Raw genomic sequence first — 21,543 nt, 5'->3', positions numbered from 1 at the left:
TTAAAGGATATAATTGTGACAAAGTCCTCTGTCTCCGCTCAACTGGTTTTGTCTGTACACTGGGATGAAGATGGGGTTAATTTGGAGAAAGAATGTTTCGGGTTTTCTCCATTTGGGGTAGGGGATGTAACCAGTAAGGAGTTTCTACATGCCTCCCCCAAGCTGAGTGCTGCACCAGCTACAGTTGGCTGTGCTGACCAAAATGCAAGGCCTGTCAGTGCAGGATGAGGGGTTCAGGCCTGGGCGTGGGCCTTATTTCCCAGCAGGCTCGAGGTGCTTTCCCATGTTCTATGTGCCTTTCCTTAAACACTCCTCCAAACTCTAGCCTGAGGTTCTGCCTACAGTCGTGGTGGGGCTTTTAAGAGAGAAGACAGCATTTGTTGTGATTTGTTTCCTGCCTAGCAAAAGGCACTACCTAACTCGATGTAAGACGTAGACACTTCTAGTTGTTTCCCAAATTTACCACCCAGGGGTATTATCAACCACAGTGTTGACTCAGTTGACTGGTGTTTCCAACCTGCTCACAGGTGATATGATGGTGTGTCCACAGAACATGCTTTGGATAAGACATTGCTATGGCATCTTTGGTTTTCCTGCAAGTGGGGTACCTTGCCTGCCCAAGGGGCACGTATGCTTAGCCCTTGTGACCATTGTTGCTGACAGAGATGTTGTCAACCAGCTTTAAGTCAAAAGTTTAGGCTATACCTTGGAGGTTCAGTCCTCCTCTACATATACTTGAGACCTGTCCCCACATATAGTCCATGGTATGAAAGGTCATAAAACCCTTAAAGGATATAATTGTGACAAAGTCCTCTGTCTCCGCTCAACTGGTGGAGAGATGCACCAGGCCCTGAGTTTGGACCACCATGAACTTGCTATGTCCAGTGGTCAGAGTCCTTTGCAAGAGGAAGTACCCTGAACAGAGGCAGGGATCCTGGGTTCTTATTCTACCTGGCAACTCTGCTCATGCTAATGCATGATCCCTTAACGGCTCAGGATGAAACCTAAGGAGCAAGTCTGATGGAAGGAAAGGACCTAAGTCAGTAGGAGAGTTACCAAAGAGGTAAAGGAGCAATACACCAACTCTCTGGAGTGGCTGGGGGATCCGATTCTGTTTTTCTGCCTTTGCCCCTTTCTGAGGAGAGTTAGATGTTATTGAGTTCCCAGCATGTAATGATCCCTGGCATTGAATCCTGAACTATTTCCTGGGTTCACATGGTAAGTGGAACCAAGAGTCTGCCGCTGCAGTGCCAGGCCCTCATCATCTGGTTTATTAGATCAGAGTGGTGAAAGGACTGGTATGTCCACCTTGAAGTCTGGCATTTCCTACTTATGCCTAAAGGAGAGACTGAGCTTTCAGCTGAGAGGGGCTGTATTTCTTTTTGAACTTGGCTGTGACTTTGCTGCTACCAGTTTTGATAAAAAGCAAAGGCTCAGATGTGACCCTTTTCTCCATGTCCCCAGCTTGTAGGCCAGGGCAAATGGTGAGGAAACCCTCAAGGACAAGACTGACAGTCTTCTGTCCTGGGCCCTGAGCAGTGGGTGGGAGGAAGGAATGTTTGGTGGCACACAATAGGCACTCAGTAAAGATGTGCTGAACAAAGGAACACAATTGGGCTCAGCAGATTTGAGATCACTTCAGGATGGGAGGTGGCCTCTGTCTTTTAGTCTAGGGCTAGAATAAGTGGTCTTGGGATCTCACCCGTGCTCTTCCCTAGTGCCACTTCTCTTGTAGGCACCAGGCTTCCTGGCCACACTGCCTATCAGCTATTGAGTCCAGGGGTTATACTGGGTCCACAACTAGAGAGCCAATTAATTGAGCACATTTTGTCCTAATTTCTGGTCTTGGCACTTGCTTAGACGCAAACATAGGTACAACCCTAGATCAGGTGCTTCCCTGTGTCCTGTGTACCTTTGCTTAAACACTGCTCTAACCACCCCACATTGGAGTTTATCTTTAGTGCTGGGGCACGTAGCTCTGCCTTTAGGGGAAGTACGATACCCCTGGATCCTCCCTAAGCCTCAAGCTTTGGCACTGCAGGAAAGATGAACGTAATCTCTCTGAGGCTGGTAGTGGTATAAGATCGGTTGTTGGGGTGGAAGTGAGAGTCAACTCCATGGAAAGAAGGGTGTCTGGGATAAAGGGAGTGTGGCAGGGATCCAGGATACTCAAAGTACACTTGGACAAAAGTCAAAACAAAATATTGCAAACTGGATGTTGAACTTCTGTCCTTGGCCTCATAGACACAGGTATCAAAGTTTAAATATTTGTGCTAGATCCAGATAAAGGAAGATATGTGTTTGGGGCACAGGGATAGAAGAGAGCTGGTTTCCCTATGTATGGCCCAAATCCAGGGCTAGTTCTTAGATTCCCTACTACTATCTTCCCTTGTTTAATATGTGGAAACCATGAGACAGGCAAGTCTGTATGGCAGCCTAGGAAGACATTTGGTGGCAGAGTGAGGGTTTAGTTAGTTCTGATTCTCTGGCCTGCATTCATCTGTCTAGAAAGGCACCTGTGGGAGGTGGGTTATGTTGAGGTGTCTGAGGCTGGAGGATAGGCTTATAACAGATGGACATCTTCTTCCGCAGGCACTGGCTCCAGCATCCTCTCGGCCCTTCAAGACATCTTCTCTGTCACTTGGCTCAACAGGTCCAAGGTGGAAAAGCAGCTGCAGGTCATCTCAGTGCTACAGTGGGTCCTCTCATTCCTGGTGCTAGGTAAGCACACCAAGGGTAGTGGTGAAGGGGGGTGTGGGTGGGCATAGTTACATCCAGTGAGACCAGCTTCTCCCCAGCCTCTTTCCATTTACTCCCATCTTTTGGGTCCGTGATCGAGCATTCCACCATTAGACATAGATGTAGTGTGGCTTCATTTTGCAGATTAACTTGCCCAGGTTACTTGAGTCTGGTTCTATGGGATGCCCGACGCTTGTACCCTTCTTACAATGCCATCTTGTCTACTGGCAGGTGTGTCCCTAGAGTGTGTATTGTCGGCCTGAGACTGCAGACAAGCTCTGGCCTTACATAAGCCTCTTGAGTTCTCTCAAAGCAAGCACCCTCCTCTTGACCATGAAGGTGATGCTGCCTGCCTCACATGGCTTTTGTAGATATCAAGGGATTGAAGATAAGGGTTGAAAGCTGCTACACAGAGCTTGGTGGTGGTCCCCATTGCAGGAATGCTGCTGTCAAAGACTGTCCCAAGATCCCAATGCTGGTCTTAATCCCCTTTGCGGAATGTACTCCCCAGCTGCTCTCCTGCTTTTCAGCACTGCCCGTGATGGCTTCGTGGTACTGTTTCTATAGGCCTGGTTAGGTGCCTCACTGCCTGTCAGCTAAAATCATCGGGGGGCGGGGGGGGGGGGCAGGCACTGCCTCCTGGGGCCTTCTCTTCATGCCCAGGACTTCTGTCCTCAGCGCAGGTTAGTCTCTGAGCACATCAGTACAGGCAGACCTGCAGAACACCATGTGTCTAGCACTTATGGCCAGGCCTCACACTGCCCAGGATGGTGGGAGCTCAGCAGACATCCGAATGGCAATGTGGGCAGCTGTCCTTAAGGCAGGCATGGAGCCTCTGAGGCCACATTGTAGAACAGAGGAACAAATCCCACAGTGTGCCAGGCTCTTGGAGAGTCTTTTCTCAAATTCCTTCTACATAGGTGAGAAAATGGAAATTCAGAGGTTCGGTGACGATCATGACACATTAAATGGCAAATTGGAGTTTGAGTCAAAGCCCAGCGCATTCATTCTCTTACCATGAGTGCCCAGAATTGATGGACAGAGACCAGCATAGGCTTTGGATTCACTGAACTCCTAAAATTAAATGCAGTTAAATACATTTTTATTGCTGAAAAGGCTATAGATATCCTCAGATTCTTACAGGGTCACATGGCCTCAGAAAGATGAAGAAGCAGTGGTTTGAGGACAGATAGTTACATTGGCTTTATTAGGACTCAGACTCTGAGTGTGCTTGCATTTGGTCTGCTATTAGAATGCAGGGTAGAGAAGACAATGTAATGTCTTCTTTGTTTAGACAGGAAGCAGGGACCTGGTGGAGACAGACAGAGCCTTGCCCCGAGTTATAGAAGAAAGTCAGGAGGATGAAGATAAGCACCAGACTCTCCATTTGTCTCCATTTGCTCTAGGCACCACCATCTACCTTGCCTTAGTGGGTCAGAGCCTGGCTGTGGGGCCCTGAGGACGTTGTGCAACCCTAGCCCATACGGCATGTGATAGGAACTGGCTCCAAGCTGTAGGTTAATGATCCCCAGCCACAGCCCAGAAACTGGCCCAGCGTGTCTTTCTAACATGCTGGTTGGTGTAGGAAGGGCCTACACCTGAGCAGAGGATCAGGTCTGCTTAAGCTGCTGTTAATTACTACCTGAGCAGTCCCAGCCACTCCCTCCACTGTGTCCCAAACCTGCTGGCAGAGGCTTACTCTGTAAGGCGAAGGCTGCCACGGAACATCTTCATTCTTCTCTTAAACAGATTTTTGTTTGTTTGGTTGGTTGTTTTGGTTTTTATAATGTGCTACAGCCCACTAGAATTCTGGTGAAAGCTGTGGACCTTCTTGGTTCTTTTAATTATATTAATAAAGTGTACTGGGTTTTAAAGGAACTAATAATGCTGAAATATAAATATTTAAACATTTGAAACCCAGTTGGACATTTAGTAATGGGTGCTTTTTTTACTATGGTGTTGTTATAAAGTAGCAGCTGCTGTTAGAATTATTAATCTTAAGTAGTAATAACTGAAAAGCCTTCAGGGTTGCTGAGATGCTATAATGCAATAGGAGCACATCTATTAGTGTCGTGTCAACAGGCTTTGGTAATACTTCTGTGATTTGTCTCTATGTGAAGGAAATGCTAAATTTCCACGTGATTCTAGTAGAAAATTTAGACGTTACTTTGCTCTCCCAGACAAGCCCACACAGCCTTACTGTGTTCCAGAGCATGTGTTAAATTCTAACATCATGTCATTGTATCATCCCTCTGTAAGAAAGTTAAAGGCTTAGGCATGAGTAGTGGCCAGTGACATGGCAGGGCCAAGTCACTGAGTTTGCTTGGTCCTAGAGTCCCTGCTTTCGACATCTCTGCTGATGAAGAGCACCCACACACTGCCCTGTACCACCAGCCTGGTACAGAGCTCTGCAGTATCAGTTGCTGTGGCTACCATGTATGGGAAGGGATGAACACAGGTAGTTCTGAGCATTCTCTGTGTGGTGCAAACAGGCTGTTCCAATCACTGTGCTTGCATGCCCTGGGCCCAGTGGCATTGGCGGGCTTCAGCCTCATTACCTGACAACATGATGTAGGAAGCTGTGGTAGATTCTCCAAAAGGAAGATCATTTTATGGGCTTCCCAACCCTCCCTCCGTAAAGGTTTTTTTTGATACAGGATCTCACCATGAAGCCATTGTTGGCTTGTATGTATATATGTAGACCAGGCTGGCCTCAGCTCACAGAGATCCACCTGCCTCTGCCTCCAGAGTACTGCAAATAAATTGTATGCCACCATGCCCAGCAGGTAGATCATTTTTTAACTTAAAAAAGTCTATATTGGTGACTGGGACTGGTGAGGTTAATCTCACCTTGTTCTAGCTCCAGAGTTGCTCAGGGATTGACTCTATTGGACAGGCACATGGTGAGAGAAAATGCACATCCTGAGGGTGGGAGGAGCCCCCTGCTGCGTGGAGCCAGAACTAGAATGCCAGCTTTGGGCTTCTGTCACTTCTTTGTCACACAGAAAGGACAGGTATGTAGTGATACCTGTCCTACGCATAGCAGCCAGCCTCCAGAGATCAGGGCTACTTGGTGGTAGCAGGTCTTTAGGGAGTTTATATGGTACCTCTTTCTGAACTCTAATGAGTCTTGCCTGGCCTAATTGGAATGAATTGAGCCTTTGCGCAGACACTGTGGAGGCTAGGGCTGAAGTGGACCCTTTACTGGGACCAAGGAAGGGGGCCCGAGGCACATTGTTGGAGCAGTGTACCATGTGCAGCCTATTTATAAGCAGGACTCCCCCCCCAGCTGCCCTAGGACCTACACTGTCTTCAACAGGGTGTGTGGGCTGCAGATGCCTCCCCAAAGACCCCTGTGTATGAACCACTGCTAAGTTGTCTTTAAGAAACCACCTGCCTATTGTTGTAACTATAGCCTGATTTTCGCCATCCTAGGCCAGCTCCGGAGGAGGAGGGTGAGGACTACAATTTCCCTGCTCTTAGATTCACAGAGATCTGCATCTGGACTTATCCTTTCCCATGGACACAACTTCAAAACAGGCTTAACACTGTGGATGGAGAGGCCTATTGAAACCTGAGTTCTGCCTCCTCCCTAGTTGTGTTGAATGCTAGAGGGAAAAGATGTGACCCCACCCAGGGTGGAGAATTTAGAGGCAAGAGATTGGATGGTGGGGTAGTTTGATACTGAGGAGTACTCTAGAGGAACAACGGATCTGAATGGGGTTTAAAGGCTGGGTGAAAACTGGAAAGGGAAGTTGTGGTGAGGACATCTAGGGGTGGGCCGTGAAATACTGGCTCTCCTTCCTTCTGAGCCAGGCCATTAAGCCTTATGACTAGTCAGCAGGTCCTAAGTGCAGTGGCCACACAGAGAAGGCACCCAGGAGAATCTTTCCAAGTATTTGCGGGGAGGGAACCTGGTGGGTTCTGTCCCTATCCTGGAGCTGGCTGGCCTTCCTTCTGTTAAAAGGGGCAGCCCTCCGTGACAAGCACAAAAACACAGTGCTGTCACATTCTGCCATTTCTCACCTTCAGTGAACTTCTAAGGCTGAGTCTAGACCATGGACTTCAAAGTCTGAGTTTGAACCCTGGCTCTTCTCTGTCCTGCTGTTTAAGCATGGGCAAGTCACTCCTGCCAAGTTCTCATCTAAAATAGGATAAAAGTCACCCTGCTTTAGTGACGTAGTGGCTCAGCCCATCTTGAGCTGTAAAGGGAGGTGCTTGGTAGGTATTCCTTTGTCCGGTGTCTTTGATGGGCCCTGGCAAAGCGGTCATGCAAGGAGGAGAATTGTCCTAGTGCTGGTACCTCTAGCACTAGGACTCACCAGGGTCTTAAGAAGTGAGGCCTGTACCTGTCAGATCTGCACCTCTTCACTGAGCCACCCACCAGCCACACCCAGTACCTAGGCATCTGGGATCTCTGCCTAGATTAGCACGGTGGGGAATGCTTCACCCTTTCCTAAGGGGAAATGCTGCCCCAGCCAGGAGGAAGGAGCCTGACCTGCTGTGCTCTGCCTCCCCCAGGAGTGGCCTGCAGCGTCATCCTCATGTACACCTTCTGCACTGACTGCTGGCTCATAGCTGTGCTCTACTTCACCTGGCTGGCGTTTGACTGGAACACCCCCAAGAAAGGTAAGGTCTGGGTCTCCCACCTGCGCCCACCCCACACCCTGGGAAGCTCTGTCTGTGCAGCTGCAGCTCCTCATGGGTGCTCCCTTTTTTTTTTTTTTTTTAATGGAACACCTATTTTGTGAAGGACGTGGGCTAGGCTGTGTATGGCGGCTTGGGGTGGGTGATTCAGAGCGCCCTCTGTGTTCACAAGAGCTCACCCTTCATTAGGGGTGGCAGGGGGAATGTATGTGGGACGGGGCCACTGGGGCAGGTACAGAAATGCTGTGTGGGCTATAGGCACCGCCCTCGGGGGTTCATACTGGCTCTGGTCTCACCTGTGTTGCTCACACCCACTCCTTGCCAACATTGTGTTTTGTTCCCTGGAAGGTGGCAGGAGGTCGGAGTGGGTGCGAAACTGGGCTGTGTGGCGCTATTTCCGAGACTACTTTCCCATCCAGGTAAAGACATGGTGTGCTGTCTTGGGAGGACAGGAGTAGGTGGGAATAGGGCAGTGACTGTGTTGAGTTGAACTGTTTGGGATCTCCCACCATGAGCATCTGTCCATACGCGACTGACTCCATGCCAGATTGAGGACACGCTTTTGTCGATACATAGACTAGGTAAAGTGAAATCAAGAGCTTTAAGACAAAGCACTGTCTTCAGCCATGCAGGGAGCAGTGGCTACAGTTGAACATGGCAGCCAGCGCAGCGAGAGAAGCATGGTAGTTGCTGTCTTCTTGTTTGGTCCTTTGCGGGAAGCAAGACTTGTTTGGTTCTAAAAGATGATTCCACACCAAGGGTCTGTACAATGTAAGGGATCACCATGTGTTTTGTGGCATTGCTTCTCCTGAGAGGTTGAAGTACTTAGAGGGTGGGATGCCTGGGACGTTAAGGATGTGGCATTGAGAGGGTAGGGAAATATCTTTTTTTTTTTTCTTTAAGATTTATTTATTTATTATGTTTAGTGTTCTTCCTGCATATACACCTGCTTGCCAGAAGAGGGCAACAGATCTCATCTTAGAGGGTCATGAGCCACCGTGCTATTGATGGGACTTGAACTCGGGACCTTTGGAAGAGCAGACACTGCTCTTAACCTCTGAGCCATCTCTCCAGCCCTGGTAGGGAAATCTTGAGTCTGAGAAACATCTGTGTGAGGCGTGAGGCGAAAGGAGGCATCCATCACTTTCCGTTGCTCCCTACAGTATCCTAAGAGGAACCTGGAGGTTAGAGAATGGCAAAGCTTGGTGCAGCCCGAAGCCAGTGAGCAGCTGCATGGAGCTTCCGGTTGCTGTCCTGTCGGAGCCTAGGTCCCGCCCCGCCCCACCCTACCCCACCCCACCCCACCCCACCCCACCCCACCCCACCCCACCAAGGTGTACTACCTGTCCCTTCAGCAGCGCAGTCGGTGGGGGCACAGGTGCTCATGCTGGGAGAATGGAGGCCAGTGTGATCAGGGCGGGGCTCGGTCTTCCAGGACACAGTCTTCTTCAATGAAGCCAGTTTACAAGTCTGTGGGTTTCCTCCTAGTGTGCCCGTGGCTATTTGAGGGCTCTTTGCTTTTCTGGGCATTTGTCTGCTCTGGGATGGACCTGACTCCCCAGCAGGATCAGTGTTGGAGTCATCTTGGCTCCGACAGGCCCCTGCCTGGTCTGGAGGCTGGGCTGTGAGACAGTGATCTAGCCCTGGTGCACTGGAGGACTGTGAGTGGGCCTGAAGATTCCCCACAGCAGGGAAGACCTGTCTGACCTCTCAGCACCCAGCCCCGGCACACCCCTGCACAGCCCTGCACCGCCAGCAAAGGCAGAGCCCTGAGCACAGGAAGAATGTGAGTGCGGCCGTGTGCTGAGCCTGACGAGGTGTGGCGTGCCTTTGCTGGTATGTCCGTTGCTGAGCTGTGCAGGTGACTTGCATGGGAGGTGGTCAGGTAGCCCTGCATTCCTCCACCGCACTGCTGTGTGGGGGTGGCCCTAGGCTGCCCTGCTGGCCACTGGCATTCCCAGGACTTTGTGTTCCCTGCAGTTGGGCGTTCTTCTTCAGAGGGCCAAAGCTTGCCCGAGATGTCCAAGTCCGGGGCATGGTACCAGGCTTCTGACATGCAATCCAAGTTCTTTTTCCCTGACTGCTAACTACCCATTCCTCTGCAGAGACTTGGCCTCAGGTGTCTCCCCAGCTTGACAGACACCCTCTTCCCAAATCTCCTTGGCTGTTAGAATCGGGTTTCAGCTCTTGCTCTGCCATTCCGTTCGCCAACCTGCCATTGTTGGGGCCTGTCTGGTACTGGGCCCTTCACTTGAGCATGACTGATAAAGGAGAGTCAGCCCTAGGCTTATGGTCTAATCTGGTTATACTTTATTCTGTGTTAGCTTTCTCAGCCTTACCAAATGCCATTTGTCTCAGCTGCAAATTGGTGCTATTAAATGGTAAAAAGTGAGTTAACACTAGGGATATACTAGGTCTGCTCTGCTCTGTCTTCTCTGTCCTGGGTGCTGGTATCTTCCCAGACACTGAACTCACTCCAGGAAGCCTCTTGCAGGCTGGTAGCTCCCTTCCCAAAGCACGTGACCTAATGATTGTTAGTCAGACATGAGCATTCAGGTATTCCAGCTGATCTCTAACACTTTCAAAGACCCTGAGGATGGGCTGGAGAGATTGCTGGTATTTAAGAGGGCTGGCTGCTCGTTCAGAGAACCTGAGTTCAAATCCCAGCACCTACATACATGGCAGCTTACAACTGTCTATGACTCCAGTTCCAGAGGATCCAATGCCTTCTTCTGGCCTTTGAGAGCACTGCCTTTACATGGTGCATAGATGATAAACATTTGTGTAAAACACCTCTACATGTAAAATAAAAATATATAAATCTAGTGGGGTGTGGTAGCACATACCTTTAATCTTCGGTAAAGGTAGCCAGATTTCAGGCCGGTCTGGTCTACCTAGTAAAGCTATGTGGAGCCAGAGCTACAGAGTGAGACCCTGTTTCAAATAAATAAATGAATACATCCTAAAAAGACTCAGCAGAGCTCCATGTTTTCATTGTTTTTGTTGAGCCATGGGGCACCTGTGAGCTGCCCTGTGACGGTATCTGGGCCTCGCCCTGAGTGTGACGGGCTCTACACTTTGTCTTTTGCCGCTTTACGTCAGGTCTGATACTCTGTGCCCTAGAGCTGTGCGTGACCTGCCTGTTCCGCCCCTTTTTCCTGAGCTGCTGCCACGGGTTATGTAATGGAGACCTCCAGCTGGATCCATGTGCCCACCCTCCGTTTCTCTTATTAGAGTTCTCCTCTCCAAAGTCAGCCAGCAGGCCCAGAGGGCATCTCTTTGGCAATGGTAGGGCTGGCTCCTTCAGCAGCCACTGGGACTATAACTGCCTATAAGTGGCCCATGTTCTGGGGCTCTGGAGAGTAGGCATGACCTTTGGAGACTAGGAAAGGCTCTCTGGGTTTCAAATCAGCTGTCTCACTGCCTCATTTCCTAGATGTGCAGAGGAGGCCCAGAGAGGAGGGACTGTCCCAGGTCTGCAAGATCCTCTGCTGCCATGCCTTTCTATATGCCAGCAAACTGCTGCTGTTCTCTGGGACAGAGTGTCTTAATCTGTATGGGGCGAGGGTAGGATAAGCCTTTCCTGAGACCAGCGTGTGGGGAGTGACCTGCCAGGAATGTGCCCAGGCTTACACTCACCACTTGGCCTGGCCCAAAAGCCATTGTGCTGGGACTTTGTCACTCAGCAGGCATGTCAACAGAGCAGTGAGCAGCAGTGACCTTCGCCCTGCATACTCTGTTCAGTCTTGGGAAGAATACTGTGCCATGAAGACAGATGAAAGCTCTACCAAATGTCTCTATTCTTCTTAGTACTGCATGGGGGTCGTTAGCCTGTACAGTGTTCCAAGGATGTTATGAACCATGTATCCCGTTGATAAGAGCCTTGGGGAGGGAGGGAATTATTTAAAGAGCCAGCTAGGTCCCTAAGAGGTGGCTGGTCACTAACATAATGTACAGGGAGAATTGAAACCAGAGAGGCCTTGTGCCTGTGTGGAGTTGGTTCACTGTGGTTTCCTTAGGGGAGGTAGTGACTCTTCTCTCACTTGTTCAGCTTGTCATCAAGAAACAACCTAGATCATCAGGACACTCCAATCCAGGCTGTGCTTTGTCTCCCCCCAAGCCACTGGCTCCAGAGAAAGTTTCCAGCCCAGGACCAGTTACCTCAGCTCCTCCCTCAATGCCTGCCTTGCTGTAGACAGTGCTTCACTGAGAGCTAGTGAGATGGGCATACCTACCCGCTGTCCCAGGCGGAGCACAGAGCAGCAGCTGCCTTGCACAGCTCACATGCCCAGGTCCTTGGGGATTCCCTCACTCCACCCCATCTCTGGTTATTTGGTTAACGGCTGTGTAGTTTTCCGGTGGCACTAGCCTGCTTCCCAAAGGCAAAGTGAGGAAAGAGGACAAGTGTCCTACCCAACAGGGTGACACCAAGGGGGACTGAGAACAGTGCCAGACGCCCTGTTCCACCCCCATCGCCTCCTGCCAGCACTCCTCTTCCCCAGATTCAGCAGAAGGTCCTTTGCTCTGTAGGAGGTGCCCATAGCTGAAGGAAAGGAGAGTTGGGTCCTTTAATATTCTTCCAGCAGCCAGGGACTCGGCTAGCCAGCGCCAGCACAGGAAGGGGTACTGCCAAGCTCGTAGGCGGGATGCTGTAAGTGCCCTCTCTCCAAGGCAGGGCAGCCCCAAACCAATATATTCACTCCTTGACTCAGGAATTGTGTTTCTGGAAGCTTAGCTCACAAACAGTTGGAAATGTGGGTTGGAGACTATTTGTCAATGCATTATTCTAGGATGAAAAGTGTGGCTACATTTAAAATGTCTATCAGCCAGGATTTGAGTGAGTGTCATATGTGCCGTGGCTGTGGATTGGGGAAGTGCATCTTGGAGGAGGCCAGTCCTGGGCTTTGCTAAGCATAGCCAGATAGGACATGCTTCCTAGAAGATGGTACTAATGCTGCGGCCTCAATTTTGTGGGGTTTTTTGTATTGTTGTTGTTGTCTTTATTGTCATTATTATTACTCCCAGGATCTCACTTGTAGCCGTGGCTTGCTTGGAACTCACTATGTAGACTAGGCTGGAAGGCCTGTTTCTACTTAACTAGGAATAGGAACAAGTGGTTTATTTCAGTGGAAGTAATGCAGATGCTCATTTTCACTTTGCTTTCCTGTGTTTAAAAATTCTGAGTTTTTTTTTCTAACTTAAGAGAGTGATGTCTTGGGAACAGAAAGCCCTTCTTCCTCTCTTTCCTTAGCAGTTCCATTCCCACTGATCAGGGTTTTCAGGCACCTAGCCTCAGGGTCCTTAGGAAGCCAGTTAGCATTTGGAGAATCCCGGGATAACTAGTTCAGATCATTAGCTGCCACAGCCACACAGCCAATCACCTCTCCCCTCCTCCCACAGACAGGGCTGCCTGGCATGAGGGCTGATATTTGCCCTGTCCTGCCCTGCCTGTCTCAGAACCTGCACTAAACCTGGCTTCTTTGGTAGGAACTTTGGACTGGTCCAGCTGTACCATCCTTTTGTTCACCCTGGAGTGTAAAGAGGTGGGAGGCGGGCTACATGGGCTTGTCCTTTGAGTGACGAAGAGTCTGCAGTGTTCGGGGACTAGGCAGACCCTCTCCAGGGAATTCTTGGTGGTAGACCTGAAGCCATGGCTCTGCTTGCCAAACAGACTCTAGACTGTACACAGTGAATGTGGGTTCCCCTTTTTTAGGTCTGGGTGTTCCAGCTTGGATGTGAGTTTTAGGGAAGTCACTGTGGTAAGGAGCCCAGCAGCAGGAAGGCAGGAGGCTGGTTGAGCATGTATTATTGGTTTGGGGCTGTGTTTGGCAGGGAAATAAGGAGGAAGAAGGAAAAAAGCAGCCACCCAGGGACTCACAGCCCAGTATCTGCCAACCACTAGCACTGTGGTTCCAATGAGTCTGAGTACAGGTTTGGAAAGTCACTGTTGTCTTGGGCGCTTAGCATAACAAGGTATGAAACATCAGGTCCTTTCCCCACTTTTTGGGTATGCCCTTGCCAGTTCTAACATACGATTTCCTTATAGCTGGTGAAGACACACAACCTGCTGACCACCAGGAACTATATCTTTGGATACCACCCCCATGGCATCATGGGCCTGGGTGCCTTCTGTAACTTCAGCACAGAGGCTACTGAAGTTAGCAAGAAGTTCCCCGGCATAAGGCCCTATTTGGCTACATTGGCTGGTAACTTCCGGATGCCTGTGCTTCGGGAGTACCTGATGTCCGGAGGTGAGGACCCACTTCAGCTGCACTGATCATAGCCATACTGGGAGCTGAAGGACCATTCCCATGAGATAGAGACAGCCTTCAGCAGGTGTGCGAGGTCAGGAGCTGTCCTAAGCTTCAGGCTGCCTCATGGATGACACCTTGTCGCCCCTTTCTAGATGGACCAGCCACTGTGCTGCCTATTGTCTGTGCACGATCCCCAATGGCTGGACTTCAGAGCTGGGGCTTCACAGATTTTGCAGAATTTTTTTCCTCAAAACTACTCCATATCAGTCTCCTCATTTTATAGATAACTGAGGATCAGAAAAACTTCTGACCATATATGATCATATATATTCTATGAGGGTAACAGGTCTGGGACCCACCCCTCTAGAGGTTTTTATTTTATCCTTGATTATATGTAAGGCTAGGGAGTGCATCCATGAGCATTCCTGACTCTTTCCCCTCACTCCAGGCATCTGCCCTGTCAACCGAGACACCATAGACTACTTGCTTTCAAAGAACGGGAGTGGCAATGCTATTATCATCGTGGTGGGCGGTGCAGCCGAGTCCCTGAGCTCCATGCCTGGCAAGAACGCAGTCACCCTGCGGAACCGCAAGGGCTTCGTGAAACTGGCCCTGCGCCATGGGTGAGTACCTGTGCACACCTCTCTAGTATTCCCTCTAGGACAGTGGGCCTCTAGAGTTGGTGCCCAGACCCGAGGAAGGCAAAGAAAGAAGTGCCCACACTTTGTGGCTTGGCTTGTCCAAGTTAGGTGGTGCAAAGGTGTGACCTGTTATTCCTGGGCACTTACAGGTAGACTGAGGCTAGGCGTATATGTAGGACATGTGAGAAGACTTCAAACTTGAGGGATCGGAGATGTGACTCAGTGGTAGAACAAATACTCGGTTTGTGAAAAGCACTGGGTTCAATCCCCAGTGCACAAGCAAATATATATATTCTCTCCCTCTCCCTCTCTCATAAACATACACATACACACACACACACACACACACACACACACACACACACACAGCCAAAAGTAACCTTTTTCTAGGGGAGCAAGACCAGGAAGGAGGTGGTATTGTTTGAAGCACCAGAGAAAGCTTGTTGGAGGAGTACCCTTTAGACAAGAGAAGAGCTGGCAGCTCGCAACTCTGATCTTTCTAGAAAACCAGGGGCATATTCTGTTTGATGAGCAAACCCACCTTCTAGCATCCCTTAGACTTCCTATCAAGTGAGGGGACCAAGTGTCCATTCCCTTAAGGTCTAAGCTCCTTGTGCTGTGTTATTGCTTTCCACCCATATCTAGGGTCCTAGAATGATGGGCGTTTTGTGAAGACAGGTTACCCACGGTGACTCAGTAGTCCAAGTCATCAAGGCCCCTTGGAATGTGCCTGCAAACAGAGCTCTTGTCTCAGGTTTCAGGAGAGGCTGTTCTATAGTGTGGAGTTGGGCCAGTGCTGTGTGCTGACAGACCAATGGCAGGGAAGGGATGGGGTCAGCTAGTGCGCTGAGGATGTGGCATGAGGTGAAGCTGGGGCTGAGAGGGCCTTGAGTTGGGCTGGACAGGCAAACAGCAGAGCCAGGCCTGCTGGCTGCAGTCTTCTCTGGTGACAGTGGGAATGGAGCCCAGTGGTTGGGGTCTGACTAATCTGGGCCTCTCTCTTGCAGAGCCGATCTGGTCCCCACCTATTCCTTTGGAGAGAATGAGGTTTACAAGCAGGTGATCTTTGAGGAGGGCTCCTGGGGCCGCTGGGTCCAGAAGAAGTTTCAGAAGTATATTGGTTTCGCCCCTTGCATCTTCCATGGCCGAGGCCTCTTCTCCTCTGACACCTGGGGGCTGGTGCCCTACTCCAAGCCCATCACCACTGTTGGTGAGTTCCTAACTTGCATTCTGAAGGCCATCTTGAGCATGTCAAGATCCTGGGCAAGTCAGCCAGCTCCGATGAGAGCCTTGTAATAAGAACCTTGATGAGCTGGGTACTGGGAAACATGAGAGAGATCCAGGTTGAGCCAGAGCACCATAACAGTGATAAAATACAGACCTGTCAGGAGAAGGTGACTATGTGACCATGCTGATGCTCCACTCTTCACAGTGTGCCCAGAGGGAGGGAGAGCCAGGTATGGCTGTGTGTACCTGTAATCCCAGTATGGAAGGCAGAAAAACAGGATCGCTGTAAGTTTGAGGTCAGTCCAGCCCTGCTAGGGCTACATAACAAGACCCTGTCTTAACATAAGATAAAAAACTGCCTAAAAAATTCTAAAACCAAGTTTTTTTTGAGAAACAGAAAGAAAAGTAAATATAGCTAGAGCATGGATCTGTGGGAACTAAGGAAAAAAAACTAGAGTGTTGTATGTTTGTATTTTGGACAAGTTACAGCATTCAGAAAATCAAATATTGGGGTGTGCATGTGTATACGTGAATAGGAGTGTTGAAGGTCACAGGCCAGAGATCTTGTGGACACATGTGGCTCTGAACAGCCGACTGGAATGTCCAAAGGTCCGGCAGTACCTGCATATTGACTGCAGGCATCTGCCTGTGCTCCCTGCAGGACAGCACCTGAGGGGACTGGGCGCTGCAGGGCCGACACGAGGAGAGCTCCGGGCAGTGTTTATTCATTCCACTGTTGTGTGTATGCATGTGATTTCAGGGCTGACCTCTTGGAGTTGGACTACCCAAGGGGACTTAGGCTGGGAAGACATTGCCTGTAGTCTAGGAGTGCCACCCCAGGATGTCCTGTCTATGTTACATGCCGGTCCACCTCATCATTGTTTAGCATCTTGTTCAGGCAGGCGTGTTATTGAAGTATCGTGGATTTAGCTTCCCTGTCATTTCTAGGAGACAGAATCTCTCAACAGAATTCCTGGTTCTCTGGCTTTTACAGTCTTTCTTTCTGTTTCCTCTTCTGAGATGCTCTCCAAGCCTTGAGTGTGGGGGTTGTCTTGTAGATGTATCAATAAGGGCTGAGCACTCCAAGATCAAATTCTGACCAATTGCGGCTTTCTGTAATCGCCTATGCCTGCTATAAAGCTAAAAAGAGAAGCTTTTTAGAGTTGCACTTGCCTACAAATTTAAGTGATCTGGGTCTGCTAGGTAGAGGGAAAAATAAAGCATAAGAATGGGTCAAAGGCAGAAGCCAGGAGGCTAGTCTGCAGTTTTCAGCAGCCCGGTCTGAAGGAGCAGCTGTAGAGAAGGATGTGTATGAACTTGGGAGAAGTCTCAGAACAGTGCTGCCCGACTTTGGGCTGGGCTTGAACATGAAGAAGGACAAGAGAATAAAGCAAAGTGCAGGTGTGAGGGTAGTCTCCCCTCTGCACGCCCTTATCAGCTGCTCAAGTATGTTCCCTTCTTCCCAGAATCCTTAGAAAAGCTCTGAGACGATGCCAGGTGGCAGATGAGGAAACTGAGGCTCTGAGAGGCAATGAGTTTGTCCTGAGTGAAGCAAAAGCAAAGCCCTGTGTTTGGTCCACACCTTGGAACTCAGCAGTGTGAGCTGGGCTTCGCTTTCACTCAGGGGCCACAGCCTTCGGAGGGGTCTTCCCCATCTGGACAAAAGCACAGTCCATAGCACATGGTCAGCGCACAGCACGGGGTCACACCACAGTGGGCACCCAGGAATGGGCGCTCAGGGACACTAACTGACCGGAACCTTTGCCCCTCTCTGCAGTGGGGGAACCCATCACCATCCCCAAGCTGGAGCACCCCACCCAGAAGGACATTGACCTGTACCATGCCATGTACATGGAGGCCCTGGTGAAGCTCTTCGACAATCACAAGACCAAATTCGGCCTTCCAGAGACAGAGGTGCTGGAGGTGAACTGATCCAGCCCATGGGCCCAGTTCCTGGAAGGGACGACTGCAAATCCTTTTCTACCAAGTTCTCAAGTGCATTTTGTTCTGTAAATTTGGAAGTGTCATGGGTGTCTGTGGGTTATTTAAAAGAAATTATAATTTGTTAAACCATTGCAATGTTAGATCTTTTTTAAGAAGGGAAGAGTCAGTATTTTAAGCTCTCTTCTAGTGTGTCCTGCTCAAGGTGGTGGCTAACATTTCTGGACCTTGATGGTTTCTTATTTACCCTTCTAATGTTCCCCAAACAACAGACACTTAGCCCTAGTTAACTGGGGAAAGACAGCCCTTAGTAACTTGGCCGCTTAGGTAATCCCTGTTGCTCCAGGGATTCTCAAGATGGCAGAGGCTATCTCCATTCCTACCACCTCACATGTGACTGCAGGTCTGGTCCTTCTTGCCAAGCGGAGGATGGACGCAGAGGGCAGAGTTGGCCCCATTTGGGCAGAGTGGCAGATAGCATCTGGAATGCCTAGCTTGAGTCTCCTCCCTGCTGCTCACCAACCCCTTTTCTCCAATCTGAGCCTACCCTGGCCTCCTGTATACTGTGCTAGGGACAAAGATGTCCCACAGGTACTGTCTGAGTTATTTCGCTTGGCTGGTTTTACTCTGGAGGCTGCTATCGTGGACTCGGCATGGCTCAGTGTTGATGTGGAGCACATTCTCCCAGTCACCTGAGCTCTCCTGAGCCACACCCCAAGTCTGGTGTGTGGAAGGGCCTCTCTTCTGTTCACAGAGGGACCCAGCTTCCTGAGCAGCATACTGGGTCCAGGACAGGAGGCCCCCTAACCCAAGCCTCACATGTGTGCCTTTCTGAGGCATTGGGCCAGGGAAGAAAGCCATCCCCTCCTGTGTATTCTGTTTTTTCTCCATGAGATTGTTGTGCCATGTCACACTTTTGTATATTCCTAGACTAATAAATGGAAATAAGAACTGCCTGTGAGTTGTTTCATGCTGTATTTACACACTGTCTGTCCTATTGCACAGGGCAGACAATAGTCTTCTCTGTGCTCCTATCACAATCCATTAGTCTTGGGCCTTTACTGGCTGGGTAACAGTAACTGGCTTCAAAATTTAGTGGCCACAGAGCTGGAGATAAGGCTCCGTGGTTAAGAGCACCAACTGCTTAGGATCTTAGTTCGATTCCTGTTATCCACCTGGTCTCTTACAACTGTCTGTAACTCCAGTTCTAGGGATTTGATGGCCTCTGTGGGCACAAGGCACACAAGTGGTATAACAGACAAGTCTCTGCCAAGGCAGTCCAGGGCTTGGAGGTGTTGACCGGGGCTAAAGACACCCTAAACCTGAGCAAGGAAGATCCATGTCCACTGTTCATGTGGGTGACGGCAGGACTCCCTCCCTCACCCAGCTCTTACCTCACGGCAGAGAGAGGAGCCAGCATGCAGTGAGGAACATGGCCTTGGGAATGATGACTTAGTCTTGCTTTCATTAGACGTGAGGAGGAGGTGAAATACCAAGAGGCAAGGGCCAGGTAGCCATGGTGAAGCTCATGCCATGTATGAGCAGGTCCTACATAGAACAGCAGAGTTAGAAGGGTCCTTGTGAACTATTTAAGCAGCCCCCTTTGCTGGGCCTCAGCTAAACTAAAAAGGCGAGGACCAGGCCTGATGTGGTGACAGGTCTCAGAATATGCTACCCCTCTGTTTTTTGTTCATTCAGTTCTGTGACTGCTCAGCAGCCAGAAGGAAACCCGGCCCAGTTAGAGCACAGACCTCATTCCAACCTCCTTACTGCCGTCCCTCCACCTCAGGGCACCTCCTCCGCCTAAAGCTGTGAGTGGGCCTCAGAGACCATGGGAATAACGGAGGACACGGAGGGCTGTGACAGACTCTGTAGCCTAACCTGGAACGTCATTGAAGGTCTAGTGACTAAGCTGGGCCTCGGAGCAGAGCTGGAGGTTTGCAGGCAGAGCACCAGGTGCAAAGATGGAGAGGCCTGCACTCCACTGCCGCTGTTCTACACCCAGTGCCTGTGGACGCCGCTGGGTCTGTGAAGCTTGAGGGTGGGGTTTCCACAGTCCAGGTGGCAGAGAGGATAGAGTAGGAGGAGGCCTTTGCTGACTTCTGTTACACTTGGCAGTCCTCAGGAACATGAGAGCTCAGGCCAGAACACAGCCATTGCTTTCTTTCTTTCTTTCTTTTTTTTTTTTTTTTCTTTTTGGTTTTTTGAGGCAGGGTTTCTCTGTGTATCTCTGGCTGTCCTAGACTCACTCTGTAGACCAGTCTGGCCTTAAACTCAGAAATCTACCTGTCTCTGCCTCCCATGTGCTGGGATTAAAGGTGTGCGCCACCATCATTGCCTGGCTTAGCCATTTTCTTTTGGTAGAGCCTAGTTTCTGATGAGAGCCTCAGACCCACACCAGATTCCTGGTCCCAGCCCCAGTTCTGCAGCTAACTGGACAATGGACAACAGATATAAAAACCTCTAGCTCCAGGCTAAGCCCTGGCCCTAACCTAGTCTACCCCATGATGGAAGGGCATCCGTAAGGATTACATTTCTTATCAGTGAAAGCCTACTATTTACTAGGAAACTCAGTTACCTCAGTGTAGGCAATAAGCAGGTCCCGAGTCCCAGTGGGATTACCTTACACAGCAGAGCTGTGTACTGGCAGCAGAGCTGAAAACAGCCTTGATCTGTTATTGCTGGGGAGAGGGGGCAGGTGCATGCTGGGAGGTTTGCCTTGGTAGAAGGAACTCCCTTATCAGAAGACTCTCTGCTGTCCAGGGAGAATAGGCACTGCAGTCTTACTTAGCCTTCTGAAGTGTCATTTCCATGGTTCTTCCTGTGGATACCAGACACAGCCACCAGGGGGCACTGAGATCAGTTCTGTGGCAAATGTGGCATGGCTGCCTGAATGCCTTACATGTTGATACTTAACCTAGCTCCTGTCCTAAGAAGCAGCTACAGAGAAGTGGATTCAGAGTACCAGACAGAAACTTAGCCAACCCTCTAGAATACATTCCCTGGGAACTGGGAACCTGGGTGTGGAGGGGCCAAAGGGCCTGCCACCATCACATGGCCAATCAACACTCAGTGCCTGAATGCAGTGCTCTGGGTTCCTGGGCTCTCAAAACATTAAGATTATGGGGCATAACCTCCATTCTTTATTTCCCTGCAGTTCTGAGAACTGAATTATTTCTGTCTCCATCCCTAAAATCACAGACAGGAGGCTGGATCCTGCTAAGACATGCAGACACCGTCCACGCCACCCTGTTGTGTAGCTTCTACATGCCTCTGCACCTGTAAAATGCATGTATCTCTATTCCCAAATAACAGAAAATACTGACATCTAACAGGAGCTGAAAATGTTCATGGCTTAGCCCATAGGCCCCATCCAGAAAATGGTAGCTGTGATGGTAAGCTAACTCTGTTGTTGGAACACAGCAACAGCTCTAGGCAGCCAGTGCATAGGAGTGGACCAAAAAATGGAAAGAAATCCAATATATGAAGTAGAAGGTAGGGTTTGTAACAACAAAGTTAGGCTGCTTTAGAAGCTGAGCTCACAGACAGGTGGTGGTGCACACACCTTTAATCTCAACATTTGGGAGGCAGATTCTCTGAGTTCAAGGCCAGACTGATCTACAGAGTGAGTTCCAGGACAGCCACAGCTACACAGAGAAGCCCTGTATCAAAACAAAACAAGAAGCTGAGTTTAGTAAGACATCCTCACAGCCTGACTTTTAATCTCACGCTGTCGCTAGGATCCACAAAACTGCTTACCACCATGTCTGCCACGTATCACACAAGTGAAGTGTCTTAAAATCCAAGCTTTGCTACAAACGGTATTTCATGAATGTAATCCAGCACTGGGTTCCAGTTGTTTCCAGCAGTGGAAACAAGAGGCTCAAGAGTTCAAGGTCATCATCCTCTACTACATAGTGGGTTGACAAAGAGAAAAATTCTCTTCTCTCCTTAAAAACTCTATTGCCATAGCCCCAACCTTGAATAAAGTGACTGACTGTTCTTTAATAAGTCAGTAAATTAACAAATTGATTAACATTAAGTCTTACTGAGCCAAGTATTATGAAAAGGGTAAGGCATGTTTTCATTTTAGT

At 49.7% G+C, this 21,543-nt stretch overlaps 1 protein-coding gene across 1 annotated transcript in view; it reads left to right on the top strand.

Moving 5' to 3' along the window:
• Positions 1 to 18,405, top strand: part of Dgat2 (diacylglycerol O-acyltransferase 2) — a 30,351-nt gene extending 11,946 nt beyond the window's left edge. Inside the window, exons 2-8 of the mRNA XM_055623037.1 lie at positions 2,593 to 2,721; positions 7,261 to 7,368; positions 7,735 to 7,805; positions 13,433 to 13,637; positions 14,089 to 14,263; positions 15,289 to 15,491; positions 17,286 to 18,405. Of these exons, the coding sequence (XP_055479012.1) occupies positions 2,593 to 2,721; positions 7,261 to 7,368; positions 7,735 to 7,805; positions 13,433 to 13,637; positions 14,089 to 14,263; positions 15,289 to 15,491; positions 17,286 to 17,440 (1,046 nt within the window). The 3' untranslated portion in view covers positions 17,441 to 18,405. The remainder of the gene's footprint in view (positions 1 to 2,592; positions 2,722 to 7,260; positions 7,369 to 7,734; positions 7,806 to 13,432; positions 13,638 to 14,088; positions 14,264 to 15,288; positions 15,492 to 17,285) is intronic.
• Positions 18,406 to 21,543: the final 3,138 nt, after the last annotated feature.

Source organism: Psammomys obesus, unplaced genomic scaffold (genome assembly GCF_907164565.1).
Source record: "Psammomys obesus unplaced genomic scaffold, mPsaObe1.curated_primary_1811, whole genome shotgun sequence".
In the NCBI taxonomy this organism is placed as follows: Eukaryota; Metazoa; Chordata; class Mammalia; order Rodentia; family Muridae; genus Psammomys; species Psammomys obesus.
The sequence above is the reverse complement of the archived record's forward strand: the minus strand, read 5'-3'. Positions and strand labels throughout refer to the sequence as shown.